The 20,165-nt window shown below is 42.1% G+C and overlaps 1 protein-coding gene and 1 long non-coding RNA gene across 4 annotated transcripts in view; one reads left to right on the forward strand and one right to left on the reverse strand.

Annotated features, from left to right (window-relative positions):
- Positions 1-1,961: 1,961 nt before the first annotated feature.
- Positions 1,962-16,655, reverse strand: MED4 (mediator complex subunit 4). Of its 3 annotated transcripts, none has more exons than XM_012184433.4 (7): positions 16,517-16,655; positions 10,263-10,329; positions 8,227-8,397; positions 6,784-6,841; positions 5,872-5,958; positions 4,672-4,803; positions 1,962-2,648 (listed from the first exon to the last, which is right to left on the reverse strand). In XM_012184433.4, the coding sequence occupies exons 1-7, from the start codon at positions 16,639-16,641 to the stop codon at positions 2,476-2,478; spliced, it is 813 nt and encodes a 270-aa protein (XP_012039823.1). In that variant the 5' UTR covers positions 16,642-16,655; the 3' UTR covers positions 1,962-2,475. The 3 variants fall into 3 exon arrangements, with proteins under 3 accessions (XP_012039823.1, XP_060250310.1, XP_060250309.1); XM_060394327.1 differs by having other exon boundaries at positions 1,962-2,723; XM_060394326.1 differs by lacking the exon at positions 16,517-16,655 and adding an exon at positions 12,517-16,474.
- Positions 16,656-17,851: 1,196 nt separating this feature from the next.
- LOC121820421 (uncharacterized) overlaps positions 17,852-20,165 on the forward strand; it is a 41,999-nt gene continuing 39,685 nt past the window's right edge. Inside the window, exon 1 of the long non-coding RNA XR_006060915.2 lies at positions 17,852-18,675. This is a non-coding gene — a long non-coding RNA (uncharacterized LOC121820421). The remainder of the gene's footprint in view (positions 18,676-20,165) is intronic.

Consider the following 20,165-nt stretch of genomic DNA (forward strand, 5'->3'; position numbering starts at 1 on the left):
GGGAATTCATTGAGATATATCTTTATGCTAGCTAGTACTTATATAAACAGGTGTTTTATAGTTTCAGAAACTTAACATAAACTACAAGTTTCTTCCGTTATCTCCTTTTAAAAATTTTCAGTAGACTTAAAAAAAGTTTTAATTTTTAAATTAATTAGGAGCTTGTGAGGTTTTCCATTTGTTTTAAATTCACCAAACTAGACATGAGGGTTTACTTCAATGGAAAGAGAAAAACCAATCTGGGCTCTTTATTTATAGTGAAAAGTAAAAAGGTAGAGGGGGATCGTACTTTCTCAGCATCTGACGTGTGCAGTGGCATCCAGTTATCACTAAATAATTTCTCTAAAAGAGCGAATGGCCAGAATAGGATTTAGAGCTCTTGAGTAAGCAGTTAATTCTCAAATGGTTGAGAATTGCTTTTAATAGAAAAAACTAATAACTGACTACTAGCAATGTTCTCCTGAAATGAAATGTCTATACCTCACTCTGCCAGGACGCTGGCAAGTCTGAAATAGCCCTTCATGTGTTTGTTAAATGAAGCCCCAAGGTGTCCTCTATCCCAGGCAAGTCCTCCTACACTGATCCTTGAAACGTCTGAGGGACATAAACGAGAGCTGTTTCTGGAAGTGTAGAGAGAGGAGCTAAAGTCTGAAATAGAGATGCCCTGAAGGTTAAAGAACTGTGCAAAAGCCAAAACCAGGCGGGAGAGTGGAAATCCAATCATCAGTTTAACAGGAATAATGAGGACAAGTTCCTGTGTTGAGGAAATTGCTAAATAACGTGTGTGTATATGAAATGTGCCTAAAATGAAGGTTTAATATTTGTAATTTATAAGATGCCTCTTCAGTTCTTGCTGGGGGTTTATTCTATAATATTCAGTATTTAAGTCCTGCTAACTTTCTAGAATATTTTTTAAAAATCCAAGTTCTGAGGTAATTTTAGACCTAAGGGTTTTGGGTGAGAGGTTGTAGAGCTGTACAGATAAACACCAAATGAGCATGTACACAGCAGTTTGATTTGAGGTACACATGGAACTCCCTTTTATTTCCCAATCCGCTGGTCCACCAACACTCAGAATCTAGGTATTCCTTGAGTCCTATTTTTCCATTTCGGTTTATTTTTTTGTTGTGTTGTTTGTGTTGGTTTATAAGTGAAAGCCCCTCAAGGGAAAAGGTGCAAGATTCTTGGGTTGTGAATGGCAGTGACTGGCAAGGAGCTTAAGGGCTTTAGGGCCCCAGTACTTAGATTTGGATGTGAAGGCTTCACACAGATGCTGTTTCAGCAGGTTAAGAAGCAGATCCTCAATCTGCCTTCTAACAGCACCCAAGTGATTTTCATACGCTTGGCTTGTGGCCACACTGAGAAATACCACTTTGGAGATAAAGTGTAACTAGTTATGTTTGTTGTCCTCTGCACAAATCTAACATCGGTAATATGGGCTGGTGTTTTTTTTTGTTTTTGTTTTTTTGTTTTTTTTTTTTTTACAAAATGTATATAGTGTGCCTTTTTTAAGAGAAGAGTCTACACCAGGAAAAAGAGTAAACGATGCAGTACTGTCTAAAACTGACAAATCAAAATGTAGCTGTATAAGCGTATTATTTAAACAAGGTTAACCACCAGAAAAAAATTAACAGTGATTCTAGGAGCTGCAATAAGAGGGAAGGTGAAGCCTGAGAGTGTTTTCCCTTCTAAAACCCTTCCTACAATTTATGTTCGTCATGACATTTCTATGGTAAGTTGTCAGAAAAAACACCTGCTTCATTTTGTTTCTTCTAAGAAGGGCAGTCTATGCCTCTGAGAAACCTAAACCAAATTTGGGATTCCTAGTTCAGGTGTATATGCACTGCGTCACATTTGCTCATCTTTCGGGTTCTAAAGTGTGGACAAAACGCAACTGGATTTACAGACCTATCTTACCTACACTGGAAGTACATTTTAAAAAATTTAAATACATGCAAGAATACAAACAAGAATAAGTTTATTTACAAAAAATACAATAATTATCAAGTATAAACTGAGATGATTTCTCCTCTTCCTGTGACAGAAAGTAACAGCCTTTACTTTCAAATGAAGGTTTCTGGTATACAGTGCACACTGAGTGACGTGCTGCTCTTGTTTATGCTTTTCTAAATAATTCCAGGAGGCCTATTAGTGATATGCACATGGGTCATTCCCCTCAAATCTTATTTCCAGTACTATGCACAAGTCCAACACAACTGGAACAGAACAAGGTAAGACAGCATTGAACTGAAAAAGCTGTACCCCAACAGTAAAGTGTGATTTTTCTTAAAGTATTAACCTAGTGGTTTAGAACTGAAACCATACTTTTGGGCTTTAAAAAGAAAGTCCACTATGATTTTTAATGGCAGAACAATTCCACTACAGCCAACATCACCTGGCTAGCTTTCCACGTTTGCCATTTAAGAAACAGATTCCTATAGTATTCAATTCTGTATGCTTTTTGTCTTACGGCCTCTAATCAGAGTCACTGCTGCTGCTCGAGGAGTCCGTTGACATAACCTCTACATCGTCCTCGTTTTCTTTGTTGTGCCCTGGAGGTTCCAGCAGGAAGTCGTGACTGTGGTTGGGTGGGAGCATGCTCATCGCCATGTCACTTGCCTGCCATGGGTACTGTGGAGCAAGGACATCTGGAGAAAGACGCACACAGGAGGACAGTGCAACTAGCAATTCATTCGCTCCTTACTCTTTCCTTCATGCAGACACTTCGAAAAGTTTTTTAAAGGTTAAAAATCAAAATATACATTTGGCCAAATTAATGATCAAACTTAGCTAGGAAAAACGTGATGTTTTAGTAACTAGAATCTATGACTTATTTTTTAAAATCATACTTTCCTACAGTCACTATTCAAGACGGTCACAATTTCAAATCAAATGTCTCGTCTATATATGTAATAGGTCATGTATAGTACTTTCTATACACACATTATGAATAGCTAATGTGTACTATACTAGGTATTCCAGTTTAAGCTGCCTCTAAGCCTGCACTCTTCTCCCTGGACCCTAAACACGGTTCTCTGCCAGCAGCGACAGTGCTCAGCTCTGCCCGTAGAGGGTGCCGCAGGGGCTCCACAGGTGGCGGCGGTGGTGTACTCAACAAGTTGTGTCTCCAACTCTTGCGACCCCATGACTGTAGGCCACCAGGCTCCTCTGTCCATGGGATTCTCCAGGCAAGAATATTGGAGTGGGTTGCCAATTTTCTTCTCCAGGGGATCTTCCCAACCCAGGAATCGAACCCAGGTCTGCACTGCAGGCAGACGCTACTGACTAAGCTATGAGGGACACCCATAAGAGGAAAAGGCTTCTTCCCCTACTGGGGCCTGCATTCCCTCCTGTGGTGCCTGGCTGGTGTGCAGGATGTCAGTGGCATCCCAGTTGGATGCGATGCTGTACTTTCAGCCTTCTGCCGGGACTGTACTGACATGATATGGTACAATCACAGTGAGAAAAATGAGGTGATACTAAGGAAAACTAATGCACAGTGAGCTCCCAGTTTGTCTTAGCTAACAATGTTCACAAAAGCTTTAGTAACACAGGGACAGCCTGACAACAAAACGTTAAACGTTAAAAAAGCATTATCTAGAGTACATTTTTAGCAATGTAAAAAATACAGGGTGGGCTTCCCAGTGGCTAGGACTGCCTGCCAATGCCAGTAACGAGGGTTCAATCCCCAGTCCAGGAACTGGGACTACGCATGTTGCAGGGCAGCTGGGCCCGTGTGGCACAACTACTGAGGCTGCTCTGCAACGAGAGAAGCCACCTCAATGGGAAGTCGGCCTGCCGTAACTAAAGACAGCCCATGAACCACAACAAAGACCCAGTGGAGCTGAATAAATGAATGAATAAATTTAAAATAGGTATTTTAAAAAATACACGGAAAATCATGAGATGTGTAAAATACTAAGTGACTGCCCCAAAAGAGTAATTTTTTTCCTATCTTATGCCTTTTAGAAAACTTTTTTAAAAAGTTCTACCAGATGAAAACAAGTAGACTTCTATGTGAAACCTGAGGTGGGCTGAAGAGTTCAGAATGAGCTCTCATAAAAAACACACTCTATTTAGATACTAAAAAGTCCATTAGAAGCTTTGTTATTCACTTAATTTGGGGGGTTTTAACAAGTATGTTCACGTGGTATCCTTTAAACTGAATACATCTTACTCTATTTATAAAGTATGGTTCATTAAAAAAAAAAACTAAGTCTGGAGCTTAAGTTAATGAGAGGCCTGAGGAAAATGGCACAATATCACTTCATTCCAATTTCAGGGGGCATCCCTTCTGGCTCAGCTGGTAAAGAATCCACCTGCAATGCAGGAGACCCAGGTTCAATCCATGGGTCGGGAAGATCCCCTGGAGAAGGGCATGGCAACTCACTCTGGCCTGAAGAATTCATGGACTCTAGTCCGTGGGGTCGAAAAGAGTTGGACGCGCCTGAATGACTTTCACATCACATAGATTCTAATTTCATAGCCTCCATCTAGACCGGTCTTAAATGAGAAGAAGCAGAGCGCAGGACAAACTGGTAAAGTTAACTCTAGCAACTAAAATAAGATGGGTCCAGACCCTCAAACCTGTTCAACAGCCAGACCTCTGTCTTCATCATCATCTCTGAAAAAAAGCCTTTATCTGGAAGTACTATTCTGATTAACACATACCGGGCAGTCTGCCGGCTGCAAGTGCGTCCCCTGGGAGATGACCATTTACTCCATTAGTGGAAGGATTGTTCATCTGACCCAGTAATCCACTTCTCATCTCCAAATCAGTTGGGTATGGTCTCCGTGGGTCCCCTAAAAAATACAGCCTGCTTTTAATTCAATCACATATGGAAATATGCTTAAATACATTATTTGAAATATTGATTTTCCTTGGTTCACTTTGAAAAACTCAAGCCACATTTTAAATTTTAGAATATTAGAGTCATCAATTGCTATTAAGAACATGTTAAAATTTTAATTACATGTATTTTTATACCTTCTTTAGATCTTCAAAATAACACTATATGAAAATTGTCATTTCAGCAACCATTTCAAATGACAAAATTATAATCCTGATTCCTCTAAATTAAAACCTTTTCCTAATCAACCTCTTTAATCATGTCATTTAAAGACTAATTCCTGGGGACTTCCCTGGTAGTGCACTGATTAAGACTCTGAGCTTTCACTGCAGGGCCCTCAGGTTCGATCCCTGGTCAGGGAAGTAAGAGGCCACATGCCACACAGGGCGGCAAAAAAGACTAATTCCTGTAACTTTCAGGTGGAGAATCAGAGGCCAATCATGTTTGTTTCCAAACATGAAGGCACACTCTTTAGTTCTGGGTTGATGAAAAGTTGGCCAGATTTGAACCAATACTGGGGTATTTTCTCACCAACTCTAAATTATTTACCCTCCAAAACTGCAGCTACCCTTAATGTTTCAAGGTATGGCAAAATACCACTGTTAGGAGTGACCAAAAATAACTACATCCCATCCTCCCAAAGGCTGGAGCTCTACCTGAGGTCTCTGGCTTATAAGTGTTTTATCTGTCAATACATGTTGCAGTTTCTCTCTCTCCTGTTCCTGAGTTACTCCAGCTTTCTGCAGCCCTGTGCACCTGCTGCCTGGTGTTCAGCGCTTCATCTTTATACCCTGTCTGTTTCTCAGGCTGGAGCCCTTGTGGAAATCCCTTGAAACAGTTGGCTCCTGGCCAGCCAGGGTTTTCCAGGTATATAAATAATACAGCTTTAGAATCATCACATATTACCTTGTATTTTAAAATATATACATTCTATATTTAAATCTTCTTTCCTATTTTTATGTATAGTTACCTAAGAATTTTCAAAACCACATATATCTAGTAAAAAGGGAATCACTTTTACCTGGGACCCAGGTCAGTGGGGCACACACAGCATTACTTGCACTAATCCTATGTGCATACTTAATTATTTCTTCAGAGGAAATAGCACCTAAGAGAGTGGAGAGAAGAGTTTAACATTTGAGTCTACTAACATGCAACTTTATCAGTGCGCAGGTCACAGTTACGCTCCATACTTCTATTCATTTGGTTACAAAAGTGCACATAAGCAGTAATCTGTATTCCATGACCTGGTTTTACGCATTATCATTATCACATATGTATTACACATAGAAGAATCTGGAAGCACACACATCAAACATTAACAGTAGTTAATCTAAAATAGGAAAAGAGGGAATTTAGATGTAAATCGTACCTATATATCATGAAAAGCAAACCACCAAGGTTTTCATTGCAATTCTGACTTTTAGTATCCAAACTAAAAGATCCAAAATGGAAGCCTTTTAAAGAGAAAAGCAGGACAGGACAAGAAGGCAGACTGAGCGTCTCCCAGCACCACTAAACGGGCGCATACCCCAAGGGCTTACTCAGCTCTGACCTCATGGTGCTCTGGCCCTACTCGAGTTGTCCACTGCATGCCTCTCTCACCCTCCATCCCGTCTTTCAAGGTCCACCTCAAATCACATTGCTTCCAGCCCATATTCTGGTCTCCCAACAATGTAAAAACCCCATTGTCTTTATTACACATTTAAGTAATAGCCATAACTTCTTCATCTCATTTTGTAACCTGCAAAAGGACGTGACACCTCCCTAACAATGCCCGGCACAGGGCTGTAACATGGCAGACATTTCACAATGAAAATTCACTGGAAACTTTTTAACAGCATGACGTGATTACCATTAATACTCTCATGAGTTTCTTGAAACCAAAACTTGAATCTTTCAGAAAGTCATTTAATGTTCCCACATTACTAACCTTTCCTTGCTTTTTCTATTGACTTGAGTTTTTCTTTTGCTTGGTAAACAGCTGTTGCCTAATTTAAACAACATTTTAAAAAGAAATACAGGTTATTCAGAACTATACCAAGTCCAGTTTTTGGCCTAATTCCCAAAACCATTTATCCCATAGAAACAATATATAAAACCTAGAAATCCCCACAATTTATTTGTAATATTCTGAAATACCACTTGGGTATCATTTACATCAGCTATAATCAATGAGAAAAAACCATTATTTATGCATTTATGAATTAGCCTCCATTCACAAATTAGTTGTTGGAAACAAAACATAAATTGGATTGTTCACTACCATTTTTGCTTCATGTCTTCTATCATAAGAATGTAGAAAACAGACCAGGTACTACTCCCAAAACAATCCTTACATCTGGTTCAAGGATAAAATACCACAACTATTTTTTTTCTACTTTACAAGATAAGTTTGTGGATTGAGAATGTCATTCATTTATACATTATCAATGCATAGACTATTACAATGAACTCCTCCACGTACCCACCCTGGGCAAAGACAAACAGGGCAGAATGAAGCTGACCCTAGCATATGCATCCTCAGTGATAACACAGTGGGTAAAAGTAGGCAGGCAGAGAGATCTAGGTTTAAGTTCCATCTCTCTATTTTTACCCTCTTGGGCAAGACAGGTATTCATTTAAAGTCATGGTTTCATCTGTAAAAATAGAAAAATGGTACTGACCTCATAAAATTGTCAAGATTAAGCTAATACACTAGTGCACCAGGGTGCACTGGTAAGACTGTTAGTTGCCATTATCTAACTCATAAGGGTTATTCTTTTTCTAGCCCTCATGTTCACTGTCTTTAGAGAAGAGCCTGCAAAGTCTGGTCCAAATGAGAATCAAATTCAGCTCTTCCTGCAATACCACCATGTAACAATTATGTTGGTCAGCATTGAGAGAAATAATTGAACAAACAAATTGTCTCTTTGAAATAGTAGAACAAGAAAAACTAAGAGTCCTTGACATATCCAAATCCCACCTCATTTAAGATGGAAGATGACATAAATTAATGTGAATTTTAATCAGTTTATAAAAGTGGTATATATTTTTACTGATTGCAAAATTTCTAAAACTGAAGATTTAGACTATTAATAAATGAAACATATTGAAGACAGGATAAAAGTAAAATGTCATACTTCTGTGAATTGAATCTTGTGAAATCTTTAAATAATGAAAATATGGTTCTAAAGAAATGCAGAGTATCTGAAAACAATAATTAAAAAGTGAATGACATGGTGTTTCATCTAATGAAAGTGACAAGTTTGGTTAGATTTTCGACCTGGAAATTCAAGTTTTCTGCCACTTCCAAATTCTGAAAATAGGTTTATTTTTTGTAAGTAGAGTAAATAATAGCCCTTTTTACATTAAGAACCAGCCTCTATCAGCTTACCAGTATCTGTTCTGCTTCCTTTAGCTGTTTTTGTAGTTGCTGAATATCACTGTCTCTCTTTTCTACTTCTTTTTCTAAAACTTGCATTTCATGATGGATTTTTCCCTGATTAAGTGCCAATTTCATTAGTTCCTGAAATTCCCCATCTCTGTGAATTAGCAACTCCAGGACCTGTGAGGTAATAGTTGGTTAAAACAGACAACAGAATACTGAAGAACTACATTTCCAATGAAACAAAGAAGCCACAGGTGAACTGGCTAGTCCTCAAAATTTTAACACCTTCAAAGTATTATTTTCTAATCATTATTAGAAATAAAAATAGCCTATCTATGATTATTTTAGAAAAGAGATTAATCAAGATTTCCTACTTTTTCTAATTATATGCTATTCTTTCATACAAAAGAAATCTTTCAGAACTAGCAATATACCAAAATGAGCAGGCTTATTCATTTCTCAGGGAAGGCAAAATTTATTTGAGATGATTTTAGTCGATAGCCCTGGCAATCCACTCCAGTATTCTTGCCTGGAAAATCCCATGGACAGAGGAGCCTGGCAGGTTGTCCATGGGGTTGCAAGAGTAAGACACGACTGAGCAACTAAGCATGTATGTACGTATGTTAGTTAACACCGGGAACTGAACAGACATTTCTCCAAAGATACACAAATGAACAAAACCAGAAGAAAAGGCATCCAATATCACTAATCATCAAGGAAATGCAAATCAAAGTCACAACTGGGTATTACCTTGCAGGTATTACCAGCTAGGTGCTATCATCAGAAAGACAAAAGATAACAAGTGTTGGCGAGAATGTGGAGAAAGAGGAACCCCTAGCACACTGTTGGCAGGGATCTACATTAGTGCAGCTGCTGCGGAAAACACTCTACGAAGTGTGGAGGATACTTAAAAAGTCAAAAAAACACACACCACCATATGATCCAGCAGTTCTATCTCTGGGTATTTATCCAAAAGAAATGAAATCACTACTTGCAAAGAGATGTTCACTGCAGCATGCTTCACAACAGCCAATGCATGGAGGTCATCCAAGTGTCCACGATGGATGGACGGAAAAAGAAAGTGCAAGGTAGACCTATACACATGCACACACACACACAAGGGAGCATCATTCATCCGCAAAAAGGAAACCTTGGCATCTGTGGTAACATGGATGGACCTCACAGACCATCACATTAAAGGAAGCAAAGTCAGACAGAAAGACATGGTATCATCTCAGTGGAATGCTAAAAAAGCCAAACACACAGGAAGAGAGCTCAGGTTGGTGGCTGCCAGAGGCCAGAGGGAAGGGAGTAAAATGGGTGAAGGTGATCTAAACGTACAAACTTCCAGCTATCAGACAAGTAAATTCTGGAAATGTAACATACAGCATGGTGACTGTAACTAAGAATACAGCACCGTAGATCTGAAAGTTGCAAAGAGTACATCTCAGCAACATAAAAGTTCTTAAAAAATGTGCAGAATGCAACAGACATTTTTCCAAACACATACAAATTGCCAACAGGTACATGAAAAGGTGCCACCTCTGCCTTCCTTGCAATTTTCTTAAAGTCTTATCATAAAAAAGACTTCCTTGCAAATCCAGTGATTAAGACTCTGTACTTCCACTGCAGAAGGTGCAGGCTGGGTCCCTGCTCAGGGAACTAAGGTCTCGCATGGTGACTAAACTTGTAGTCATTTTGCCATTTGCACATATATCAAATCATCATGATATACATATTAAGCTAATCCAGTGTAATGTATTGAATATATTACTTATTTGTATCCAATATTTATTAACATATTTATAATATACAATTAAATATAAATAAAATACTAAATATATTAAATAATGTATTAAATATAATTATACGTCAACTATATCTCAATTACCTCTCACCTAAATGGTGCAAAAAAATCCACTTAAAAACTGCAATTAATAATTTAATAGTCTGATCTTCCTGTTCTCACAAAGTAAACATAAACAGGAAACTGAAGAAATGATGGAGATTTTTTGTTTTTAATTCAAAAAGAAACCACTTACCTGGTTTTCCTCTCCAGACTGTAGCAACTTTTGGTTTCTTGAAATTGCCAGCATTTCTATAAGTTCTCTATAAAACAAAAACAAAGGCTACAAAGTAAACACAACAGAGGCTCTCTTCCTGGCCTCCACCCAACTGACGTGCTGGACTGATGGTCCTCACAGCAAGCTGACTCAGGGCTTCTGCCCCACAGGCCCTGTGACTGGACTTCAGCTCTCACCAGCACAGTGCATTCTCACCAAGACTCAGCTGTGTTCATTACCAGTCCCATTTATTCAAGTTTACTATTACTATAATTATATAAATCAATACGGAGTATATAAACACAAATGAAGTATGACTATGAATAGGAAGAACTGGTTCTATAAAAACCTAAGCTGGAAATGCTCAACAGAGGTGTTACAAAGGAAATCTATTGAACCAAGAGAAGTCAAGTCATAAAAACTCAGCAAGAGCCTGCCCTAAGACTGCCTGATGAGTGGCCAAGGGCTCATTTCACTTTAAAGAAACTGAAGGAGAAAACGCAGATGATGAATTATGGGTGGTCTATGCAAGAAAAACTCCTACTCCATCAGTTCAGTTCACTTCAGTCGCTCAGTCGTGTCCGACTCTTTGCGACCCCATGAATCGCAGCACACCAGGCCTCCCTGTCCATCACCAACTCCCGGAGTTCACTCAAACTCAACGTCCATCGAGTTGGTGATGCCATCCAGCCATCTCATCCTTTGTCGTCCCCTTCTCCTCCTGCCCCCAATCCCTTCCAGCATCAGTCTTTTCCAATGAGTCAACTCTTTGCATGAGGTGGCCAAAGTACTGGAGCTTCAGCTTTAGCATCATTCCTTCCAAAGAAATCCAAGGGCTGATCTACTTTAGAATGGACTGGTTGGATCTCCTTGCAGTCCAAGGGACTCAAGAGTCTTCTCCAACACCACAGTTCAAAAGCATCAATTCTTCGGCACTCAGCCTTCTTCACAGTCCAACTCTCACATCCATACATGACCACAGGAAAAACCATAGCCTTGACTAGACAGACCTTAGTCAGCAAAGTAATGTCTCTGCTTTTCAATATGCTACCTAGATTGGTCATAACTTTTCTTCCAAAGAGTAAGCGTCTTTTAATTTCATGGCTGCAGTCACCATCCACAGTGATTTTGGAGCCTCCCAAAAATAAAGTCTGACACTGTTTCCACTGTTTCTCCATCTATTTCCCATGAAGTGATGGGACCAAATGTCATGTTCTTAGTTTTCTGAATGTTGAGCTTTAAGCCAACTTTTTCGCTCTCCTCTTTCACTTTCATCAAGAGGCTTTTAGTTCCTCTTCACTTTCTGCCATAAGGGTGGTGTCATCTGCATATCTGAGGTTATTGATATTTCTCCCGGCAATCTGATTCTAGCTTGTGCTTCTTCCAGCCCAGCGTTTCTCATGATGTACTCCGCAGATAAGTTAAATAAGTAGGGTCTACAAATCCAGCCCATCTGTGGTTTAGGTAAGTAGCTATTTTAGGAAGATAGCCACGCCTCTTCATTTATATATTGCCAAAAGCTGCTTTCTCATGACAAAGGCAGAACAGAGTAGTTGTGACGGAGAACTTGTGGCCTGCACATTTTTAAATTAACCAAACAGGTATCAACTAAGAGGGATTCTTACACATAATAAATCATACATTTCTAAAATGCTTCTCTGTTAAATATGTTAACTTTCCTATATGAAAAATAGTAAAATGATTGGGAGGAAATGTGCAGCAGGCATTTTCTATCTCTACATTAATTTCAAAACCGATGATAGATGGGACAATTCAGAACTTATCCAGGAAAGGACAGCTTCACAATCAGCCACCTGACACGACTGGTCAGGCCAGGGTTGCCCCTATTTATCTTCATCTTCCATTTTACCTTCATATTCCCACCATCCACCTTCCTCTCACCAGCCTCAGGCTATTTTAGTGGACGGTACCAACTGGACTCAGTATTCCCCACTACTACCTCCCTCCCATACACCATTACATATGAATTAATTAAAGCTAATTAATGAAAAAAGTGGTTAAGGGGGTGAAAAGTCTTCATACACTCAAATATTTCTTGAGTGCCTATTATGGGTCAGGCACTTTCTAGATGATTTGGGTTATAAAAGTGAATTAAATTCTAATACAGAAGTCAAGAAAATATATAAGTAAAACCAGAGTTGACAAGGATCAGGAAGAAAATTAAGCGGAGTGTTATACCAGAAAGTGTCAGGGAGGTAGTCTGGCTACTTACACTGTGTGGTCAGGGGAGGTTTCTCTACAGGGTTATCTTTGGAGTAAAGCATGAACTAAACAAGAGAAGCCAGCCAGCAGATGTGGGAGGAAAGAATGCTTGTCAAAGACACAGCCAGTTCATCAGCACAAAGACAGGCTTGAGGAAGCGCACAGGAGGTGCCAGGGAGGGCACAGAGCAAGGATGCGAGGGCTGCACCGTGTGGGGCAGGAGTCCCCAGCCCGGGGAGAACTCCGAGGTCACTACAAAACAGAAAGTAAAATGCACAGTACGGGTAGTGCCCTCAAGTTATCCCGAAACCATACCCCTCTCCTTCCCCACCCTGTCCCTGGAAAAACTCTTCCACGAAACTGGTCCCTGGTGCCCCAAAGGCTGGCGCCTGCTGGTGCAGGGCCTTGCAGATCAGGTTAAAGGTTCAGTCTTTCACTCTGAGTGCAAAGAGAAGTTACTAAATTGTTTTAAACAGGAAAAGGACATGACCTGATTCATGTTTTTAGACAATTACTGAGCCATCTGGAGACAAGACTGTAAGAGAGCTAGAGTGCAAATCAGGTTAGGTGGTCTTTGTAGGAACTCAGGCAACAGAATGACACTGGCTTTGACTAGGTCCCAGGCATGAGGATTTAGTCACGGAAATGGGGAAACCTGGACAGATTTAGGGTATATTTTGGAGGCAGAGCTGACAGGACTTGCTAAGATGACCAACTGTTTTAGCCCATTTCTGTACCGCATTAATGAGATGAAGAGAGTTGAGAACTCCTGGCCTAAATGCAAGCTGGCTTCTGGGGGCCTCTGGGCTGGGGTGGCTGCAGGGAGTATGGTGGGAGATGCAGAGAAAGGAAGTCCACGGGGCTGACCAAGAACTCAGGCACGGACATCAGAGCGTGGATTCAGGCCTCTACTCCTTTCTTCTTGTGCAACCTGGAAAAGATGCTGCGATTGTCTGTACTGTGGATCCCTCATCAGCCAAATGTAAGAAATCATAGCACTACCATACAGAGTGATTTTAAGGAGGCGATGTCCGTATGTATCCGAAGGACTTAAAACAGCACCCTGGCTGTTGGCTGGAATGTAAACTGATAGAACCACTACGGAGAACAGTATCGAAGCTCCTAGGATCCTACATGTGTGTGTCAGTCGCTCAGTCGTGTCCGGCTCTTTGCGAACCCAGGGACTGTAGCCCACCAGGCTCCTCTGTCCATGGGATTCTCCAGGGAAGAATTCTGGAGTGGGTTGCCATGCCCTTCTCCAGGGGATCTTCCCAACCCAGGGATTGAACCCAGGTGTCCCACACTGCAGGCAGCATGATGCCAATATAATTTTCATCAGGAGTCAAAGTAACCAGAGAGAATTTAGGGTGGGAAACTGCGGCCAATGGCGTTGGACTGGAATTGTTATAATAAATCACAGCCGTTTCAAGACCCTGGGGCCATACGCAACTCCCTAAAGCTAAAAACAGGCCCTTGAAGGAAGAAAACAGGATTAAAAATTAGAACTATGCCTCAATATACACCTGAAATATGCAACAAGCATGCCAGTTCTATTTGATACAAATTATTTGGATTTCCCTCCAATGGCTCAGATGGTAAAGAATCTGCCTGCATTGCAGGAGACTGGGTTTTGATCCCTGTGTCAGAAAGATCCAAATTAATAGGAATGAGAATTCGGAGGCAAATTATTATAGCCCTTAGTTGATATCTTAACCAAATTCCAATTTAATAATCCATGACAAATAGTATACTGGAAATAGTAGTGAACTCAGAGTACAGGACACCACAGTTCTCATCTCAATTCAACCACTAACTAGTCACACACATCCTGAACCAGGATCATAGTAAATACCCAGCAAATGGGATGTTAAATCCATAAACCTATCTTCTTTGAATCTCTACTTCATTTCTAATAGAGATCACTGGATTAAAAGATCCTACATGTCACAGGGCAACCAACCCCATGTGCCACAACTACTGAGCCCATAAGCATGGAACTCAACCATGCTTTGCACAAGAAACCACAGCAATTTGAAGCCTGTGAACCACAACTAGAGAGTGATTCCCCACTCACCATAACTATTAATACAAATAAGTTAATTTTTTAATAAAACTAAAACTGCCATGTGATGCCGCAATCCCAGTCCTGGGCAAATATCCAGAGAAAACCGTAATTCAAAACGATACATGCACCCCAGTGTTCACTGCAGCACTGCTGACAACTGCCAAGGAGCTGGAGGCCACCTAACTGTCCACTGACAGAGGAAAGGACAAAGAAAATGTGGCAACTGAATATTACTCAGCCGTAGAACAGAATGAAATAATGCCATCTATAGCAACAAGGATGGAACAAAACATTATCCTACTAGTTGGACAGAAAAAGATAAGTATCATATGATATTGTTTATATGTGGAATCTAAAAAAAAAAAAAATGAAACAAATGAATTCATTCACAAAACAAAAACAGACTCAAGAAACAAATTTAGGGTTACCAAAGGGAGAAAGTGGGAAGGAGGAGGGATAAATCAGGAGGTTGGGATTAGCACATACATACTACTCCATATAAAACAAATCATCAACAAGGATCTACTGTACAGAATAAGGAGCTCTACTCTGTAATAACCTATATGGGAAAAGAATCTGAAAAAGAATAGATATTTAATAGGTAAAAAAAAATCTTGGTATTCTAAAAGTTAAATCATTAAAGACACGTTGCCTGTAAGCTTAAATTATACAAAATGTCCCATCTCTAGGAAGCCTGCCTCCCAGGTAATGAGCATTAAGCTAAAATACCTTGTTTAACTCACAGGAAACATCCTGACCAGGCCCACCCCTGAAGGACTGCAGGGAGGAAGAAATTAACAATTCCCCTCCAGAAGCTGTGGGAAACATTTGATTTGCCTCCCCTTCTAGTATAAAAGAAGGCTGAATTCTAACTCAGACAGGTGGCTCTTTAGGGCACAACTCTACCATCTTCTAGGTTTGCTGGCTTTCTGAATAAGGCTGCTATTCCTCTGCCCCAACAATTCTCTCTATTGGCCTGTCATGTGGCAAACAGTAGGAGCTAGGACTGGATAACTGATATACATACACACACATGTAACTGAATCACTCTGCTGTTCACGCATGTGTGAGTGTGTGTGTGTTAGTTGCTTAGTCGTGTCCGACTCTTTGCAACCCCACAGACTGTAGCCCACCAGGCCCCTCTGTCCATGGGACTCTCTAGGCAAGAACACTGGAGTGGGTTGCCATTTCCTTCTCCAAAAGGAACTACAGAAAGAAAGTGAAGTCGCCCAGTTGTGCCCGACTCTTTGCGACCCCATGGACTGTAGCCTACCAGGCTCCTCCATCCATGGAATTTTCCAGGCAAGAGTAGTGGAGTGGGTTGCCAGTTCCTTCTCCACTGTACATCTTGAACTAACACAATATCTGACTACACCGAGGACAGGCCTTGGGGAGGCTCCGCGCCACAATCACTGTTGACACAGACGTTCCTCTGGGTCAGTGGGCTCTCCCCCATGACACCAGGCTCCTCCTCGTAGTCGGCACCGAGTCTCACCCCTGGGGACCGTCTCCCAGCGCGCAGCACCCACGGGAGTTCCTTATACGTCTCTCGAGTGTCGGTGGACGAAGGGACCCACACCCGGCGACCTCTAACGTCCGCTAAGATTCCCATATTCTGGAGATCCAGGGTCACTGTCAGTATTAAGATGGACGTGAGTCTGAGCAAGTTCCAGGGGATGGTGAAGGACGGGGAAGCCCGGCCTGCTGCAGTCCATGGGGTCGCAAAGAGTCAGACACGACTGAGCGACTGAACGATAACAACAAAGAGGGCTCTTGACCCCGAGTCCCTGAGGGTTGCAAACGGACTTCCACGGCGCTCGGGCACTGTCCCTCGGGGCGCAGCCCTCCCCTTCTACCCCCGGGGAACCAGCCCAAGGCAGGCCGGGGGTCCCGACTCAGTCCTCCCGGCCCAGCCACAGCAAGGGCCTCGGGCCGACGGCCTCACCTCGACAAGACCTCCAGATCTTCCAGCGCTGAGAGCAGCCGCTCTCGCGTGCTGTTACCGCCGGCCGCTCCCAAGCCGCCGCCCGGACGCTCCTTCTTCTCCTCGCCGCTCGACGCCGCCGCCATGGTACCCACGGGCTGGCGTGCGCGCAGCTGCGCACTGGCGACGAGAGGCGGGCTCGCCCGGCGGAAGGAAGGATCGCCGAGGCGGGGAGGAGCGACGGGCCAGAGCGCCCCCTGCGCGCCTGGCAGTACGCTGAGGGCGCCAGCGCCCCCTGCTGGTTAGTGAGGTCTTCTCCTTTCAGCCCCTGATTCAGTTCAGCTCAGTCGCTCAGTCGTGTCCGACTCGTTGCGACCCCATGGACTGCAGCACGCCAGGCCTCCCTGTCCATCGCCAGCTCCCGGAGCTTGCTCAAACTCGTGTCCATTGAGTCGGTGACGCCATCCAACCATCTCATCCTCTGTCGCCCCCTTCTCCTCCTGCCTTCAGTCTTCCGCAGCATCAGGGTCTTTTCCAATGAGTCAGTTCTTCGCATCAGGTGGCCAAAGTATTGGGATTTCAGCTTCAGTTCCACCCGCGGGAGGCAGAGCCAAACCGAGAACTGCGGGCCAACGCGGTCAGAGTCTCCTAGCCTGTGCTTGCTTAGTCGCTCAGCCCTGTCCAACTTAAGAGCCTCCTAAGCCTTAAGTTATTCAAGCAGGAATGGGAAGCTTCCGCTCAACGGATTTTCAGCATTCGAAGGACTTGCCTCTGTGTCAGTTTCTTCGTGAAATGGGCGGGCAGGGGGTGGGTGGGGTGGGGGGCTCCTCTTACTAACTTCTCTCTAGTCTGCATTCCCGTAACGCTATTCCCGTTCTCCTGTTTGGGCTCTCAGGAAGGCTGTAAGAAGTTTAGGGCAGGAACCGAGATCTATCATATTTTCTTCCTTTTTTTCTTGGTGGTAAAATACGCTTAGCATAAAATGTACCATTTAACCGTGTTTAAGCGCGCAGTTCAGTGACATCAAGTACCTTCATATTGCGCTACCGTCCTTCTCTCAGTTCAGTTCAGTTCTGTCCCTCAGTCCTGTCGGACTTCTTGCGACCCCATGGACCTTTGTTGGCAAAGTAATGTCTCTGCTTTTTAATATGCTGTCTATCTTTGTCATAGCTTTTCTTCCAAGGAGTAAGCGTCTTTTAATTTCATGGCTACAGTCACCATCTGCAGTGACTTAGGAGCCCAAGAAATAAAGTCTCTCACTGTTTCCATTTTTCCCCCGTCTATTTGACATGAAGTGATGGGACCAGATGCCATGATCTTAGTTTTCTGAATGTTGAGTTTTAAGCCAGCTTTTTCACTCTCCTCTTTTACTTTCATCAAGAGGTTCTTTAGTTCCTCTTCACTTTCTGCCATAAGGGTGGTGTCATCTGCATATCTGAGGTTATTGATATTTCTCCCAGAACTCTTGATTCCAGCTTGTGCTTCATCCAGCCCAGCGTTTCTCATGATGTACTCTGCATATAAGATAAATAAGGAGGGTGACAATATACAGCCTGATGTACTCCTTTCCCAATTCAGAACCAGTCTGTTGTTCCATGTCCAGTTCTAACTGTTGCTTCCTGACCTGCAAACAGGTTTCTCAAGAGGCAGGTCAGGTGGTCTGGTATGCCCATCTCTTGAACAATTTTCCACAGTTTGTTGTGATTCACACAGTCAAAGGCTTTGGCACAGTCAATAAAGCAGAAGCAGATGTTTTTCTGGAACTCTCTTGCTTTTTCGATGACCCAGCGGATGTTGGCAATTTGATCTTTTGTTCCTCTGCCTTTTCTAAATCCAGCTTGAACATCTGAAAGTTCACAGTTCGCGTATTGCTGAAGCCTGGCTTGGAGAGTTTTGAGCATTACTTTGCTAGCTTGTGAGATGAGTGCAACTGTGTGGTAGTTTGAGCATTTGGGGGCATTGCCTTTCTTTGGGATTGGAATGAAAGCTGACCTTTTCCAGTCCTATGGCCACTGCTGAGTTTTCCAAATTTGCTGGCATATTGAGTGCAGCGCTTTCACAGCATCATCTTTCAGGATTTGAAATAGCTCAACTGGAATTCCATCACCTCCACTAGCTTTGTTCACAGTGATGCTTCCTAAGGCCCACTTGACTTTGCATTCCAGGATGTCTAGCTCTAGGTGAGTGATTACACCATCGTGATTATCTGGGTCATGAAGATCTTTTCTGTACAGTTCTTCTGTGTATTCTTGCCACCTCTTCTTAATATCTTCTGCTTCTATTAGGTCCAGACCATTTCTGTCCTTTATCGAGCCCATCTTTGCATGAAATGTTCCCTTGGTATCTCTGATTTTCTTGAAGAGATCTCTAGTCTTTCCATTCTGTTGTTTTCCTCTATTTCTTTGAATTGATCTCTGAGGAAGGCTTTCTTATCTCTCCTTGCTATTCTTTGAAACTCTGCATTCAAATGAGTACATCGTTCCGTTTCTGCTTTGCCTTTAGCTTCTCTTCTTTTCTCAGCTATTTGTAATCCCATTTGTAAGCTATTTGTAATCCTCCTCTAGAGCTTTTTGTATCTTGCAAAACTGAAACTCCATATCTATTAAATAATAGTTTCCCATTCCTCCCTCCCTTCTTGTTTATCCATTCATCTGTCAGAGACACTTGGGTTGCTTCCACAATTTTATAGTCCATCTTTATAATCATATATCTCCCACCAAAATGTTTAGTTCACTGTTCAAGATGACCAGTGAACTGAGTCAATGAACGTGGTATGTGAGTGCTGTGTGTGTGTGTGGTTAGTTGGTCAGTCGTGTCAGACTCTTTGCAACCCCATGATTTGTAGACTGCCAGGCTCCTCTGTCATGGGGTTCTTCAGGCAATAATACTGAAGTGGGTAGCCATTCCCTTTTCCAGAGGATCTTTGTGACCCAGGGATCAAACCTGCATCTCATGTATTACAGGCAGATTCTTTACCGACTGAGCAACCGTGTAAGTGGTAGTTGCTGAAAATAGTTCGTTTGGGCTTTTCTTTTTGTTTTTTGGTCTGTTCTCCGAGGCATGTGCAATCTTAATTCCCTGAACAGGGCTTGAACACACACCCCCTGGGCTGGAAGTGTGAAGTCTTAACCACTGGACCATGAGGGACACCCCTGAAAACAGTTTAAACAGTTGATGTAGTTTAAATAATTTTAAAGTTCAATAATTTAAATAACAATTCCAAATCAACCAAAAATGTGATTTAACTCACTTTTCAGCAGGGAAAACAATGTAGCAGAAGACCTTCCTTACTAGGAAAACCCAAGGTTAGACAGCCCTGAGTGTGGGAGCTCTGCATCTGACCCAAGCTGCTGTCACAGAGAGTGAGCTGCAAAGATGTCACTTCCAGACAGCAGCTGGAAGGGAGCCAGGAGTACCTGTGGTCCTGTCCTCTGGCCTGTCCTTTCTGGAGGTGCCAAACCTGATTCCTGCTGAAGGATTTCCTCAGGATTCATGCTGAATAAATTCATTCATTACAACTGCTGAATAGTAATAATCCAGAATGGCATTTTATTATCTTAAGTTGAGCACAATTATATGCATAGACAAACCCACACTGAAAGCCACAAATTATCACCAGAATGCTGACTGGTAAACCTGGATCAGAACAAATGAAGATAAACACAGATTT

The sequence above is a fragment of the Ovis aries genome, chromosome 10 (assembly GCF_016772045.2).
Source record: "Ovis aries strain OAR_USU_Benz2616 breed Rambouillet chromosome 10, ARS-UI_Ramb_v3.0, whole genome shotgun sequence".
In the NCBI taxonomy this organism is placed as follows: Eukaryota; Metazoa; Chordata; class Mammalia; order Artiodactyla; family Bovidae; genus Ovis; species Ovis aries.

What these genes read in the sequence shown, in the direction of transcription:
- MED4 (XM_012184433.4), bottom strand. Translation starts at nt 16,641, where the DNA reads ATGGCGGCGGCGTCGAGCGGCGAGGAGAAGAAGGAGCGTCCGGGCGGC. An exon ending in AGTCTGGAGAGGAAAACCAG is followed by an intron (nt 8,398 to 10,262) that starts GTAAGTGGTTTC and finishes ATTACCTCACAG; the next exon opens with GTCCTGGAGTTGCTAATTCA. An exon ending in CCCACTGACCTGGGTCCCAG is followed by an intron (nt 4,804 to 5,871) that starts GTAAAAGTGATT and finishes TGTATTTTTTAG; the next exon opens with GGGACCCACGGAGACCATAC.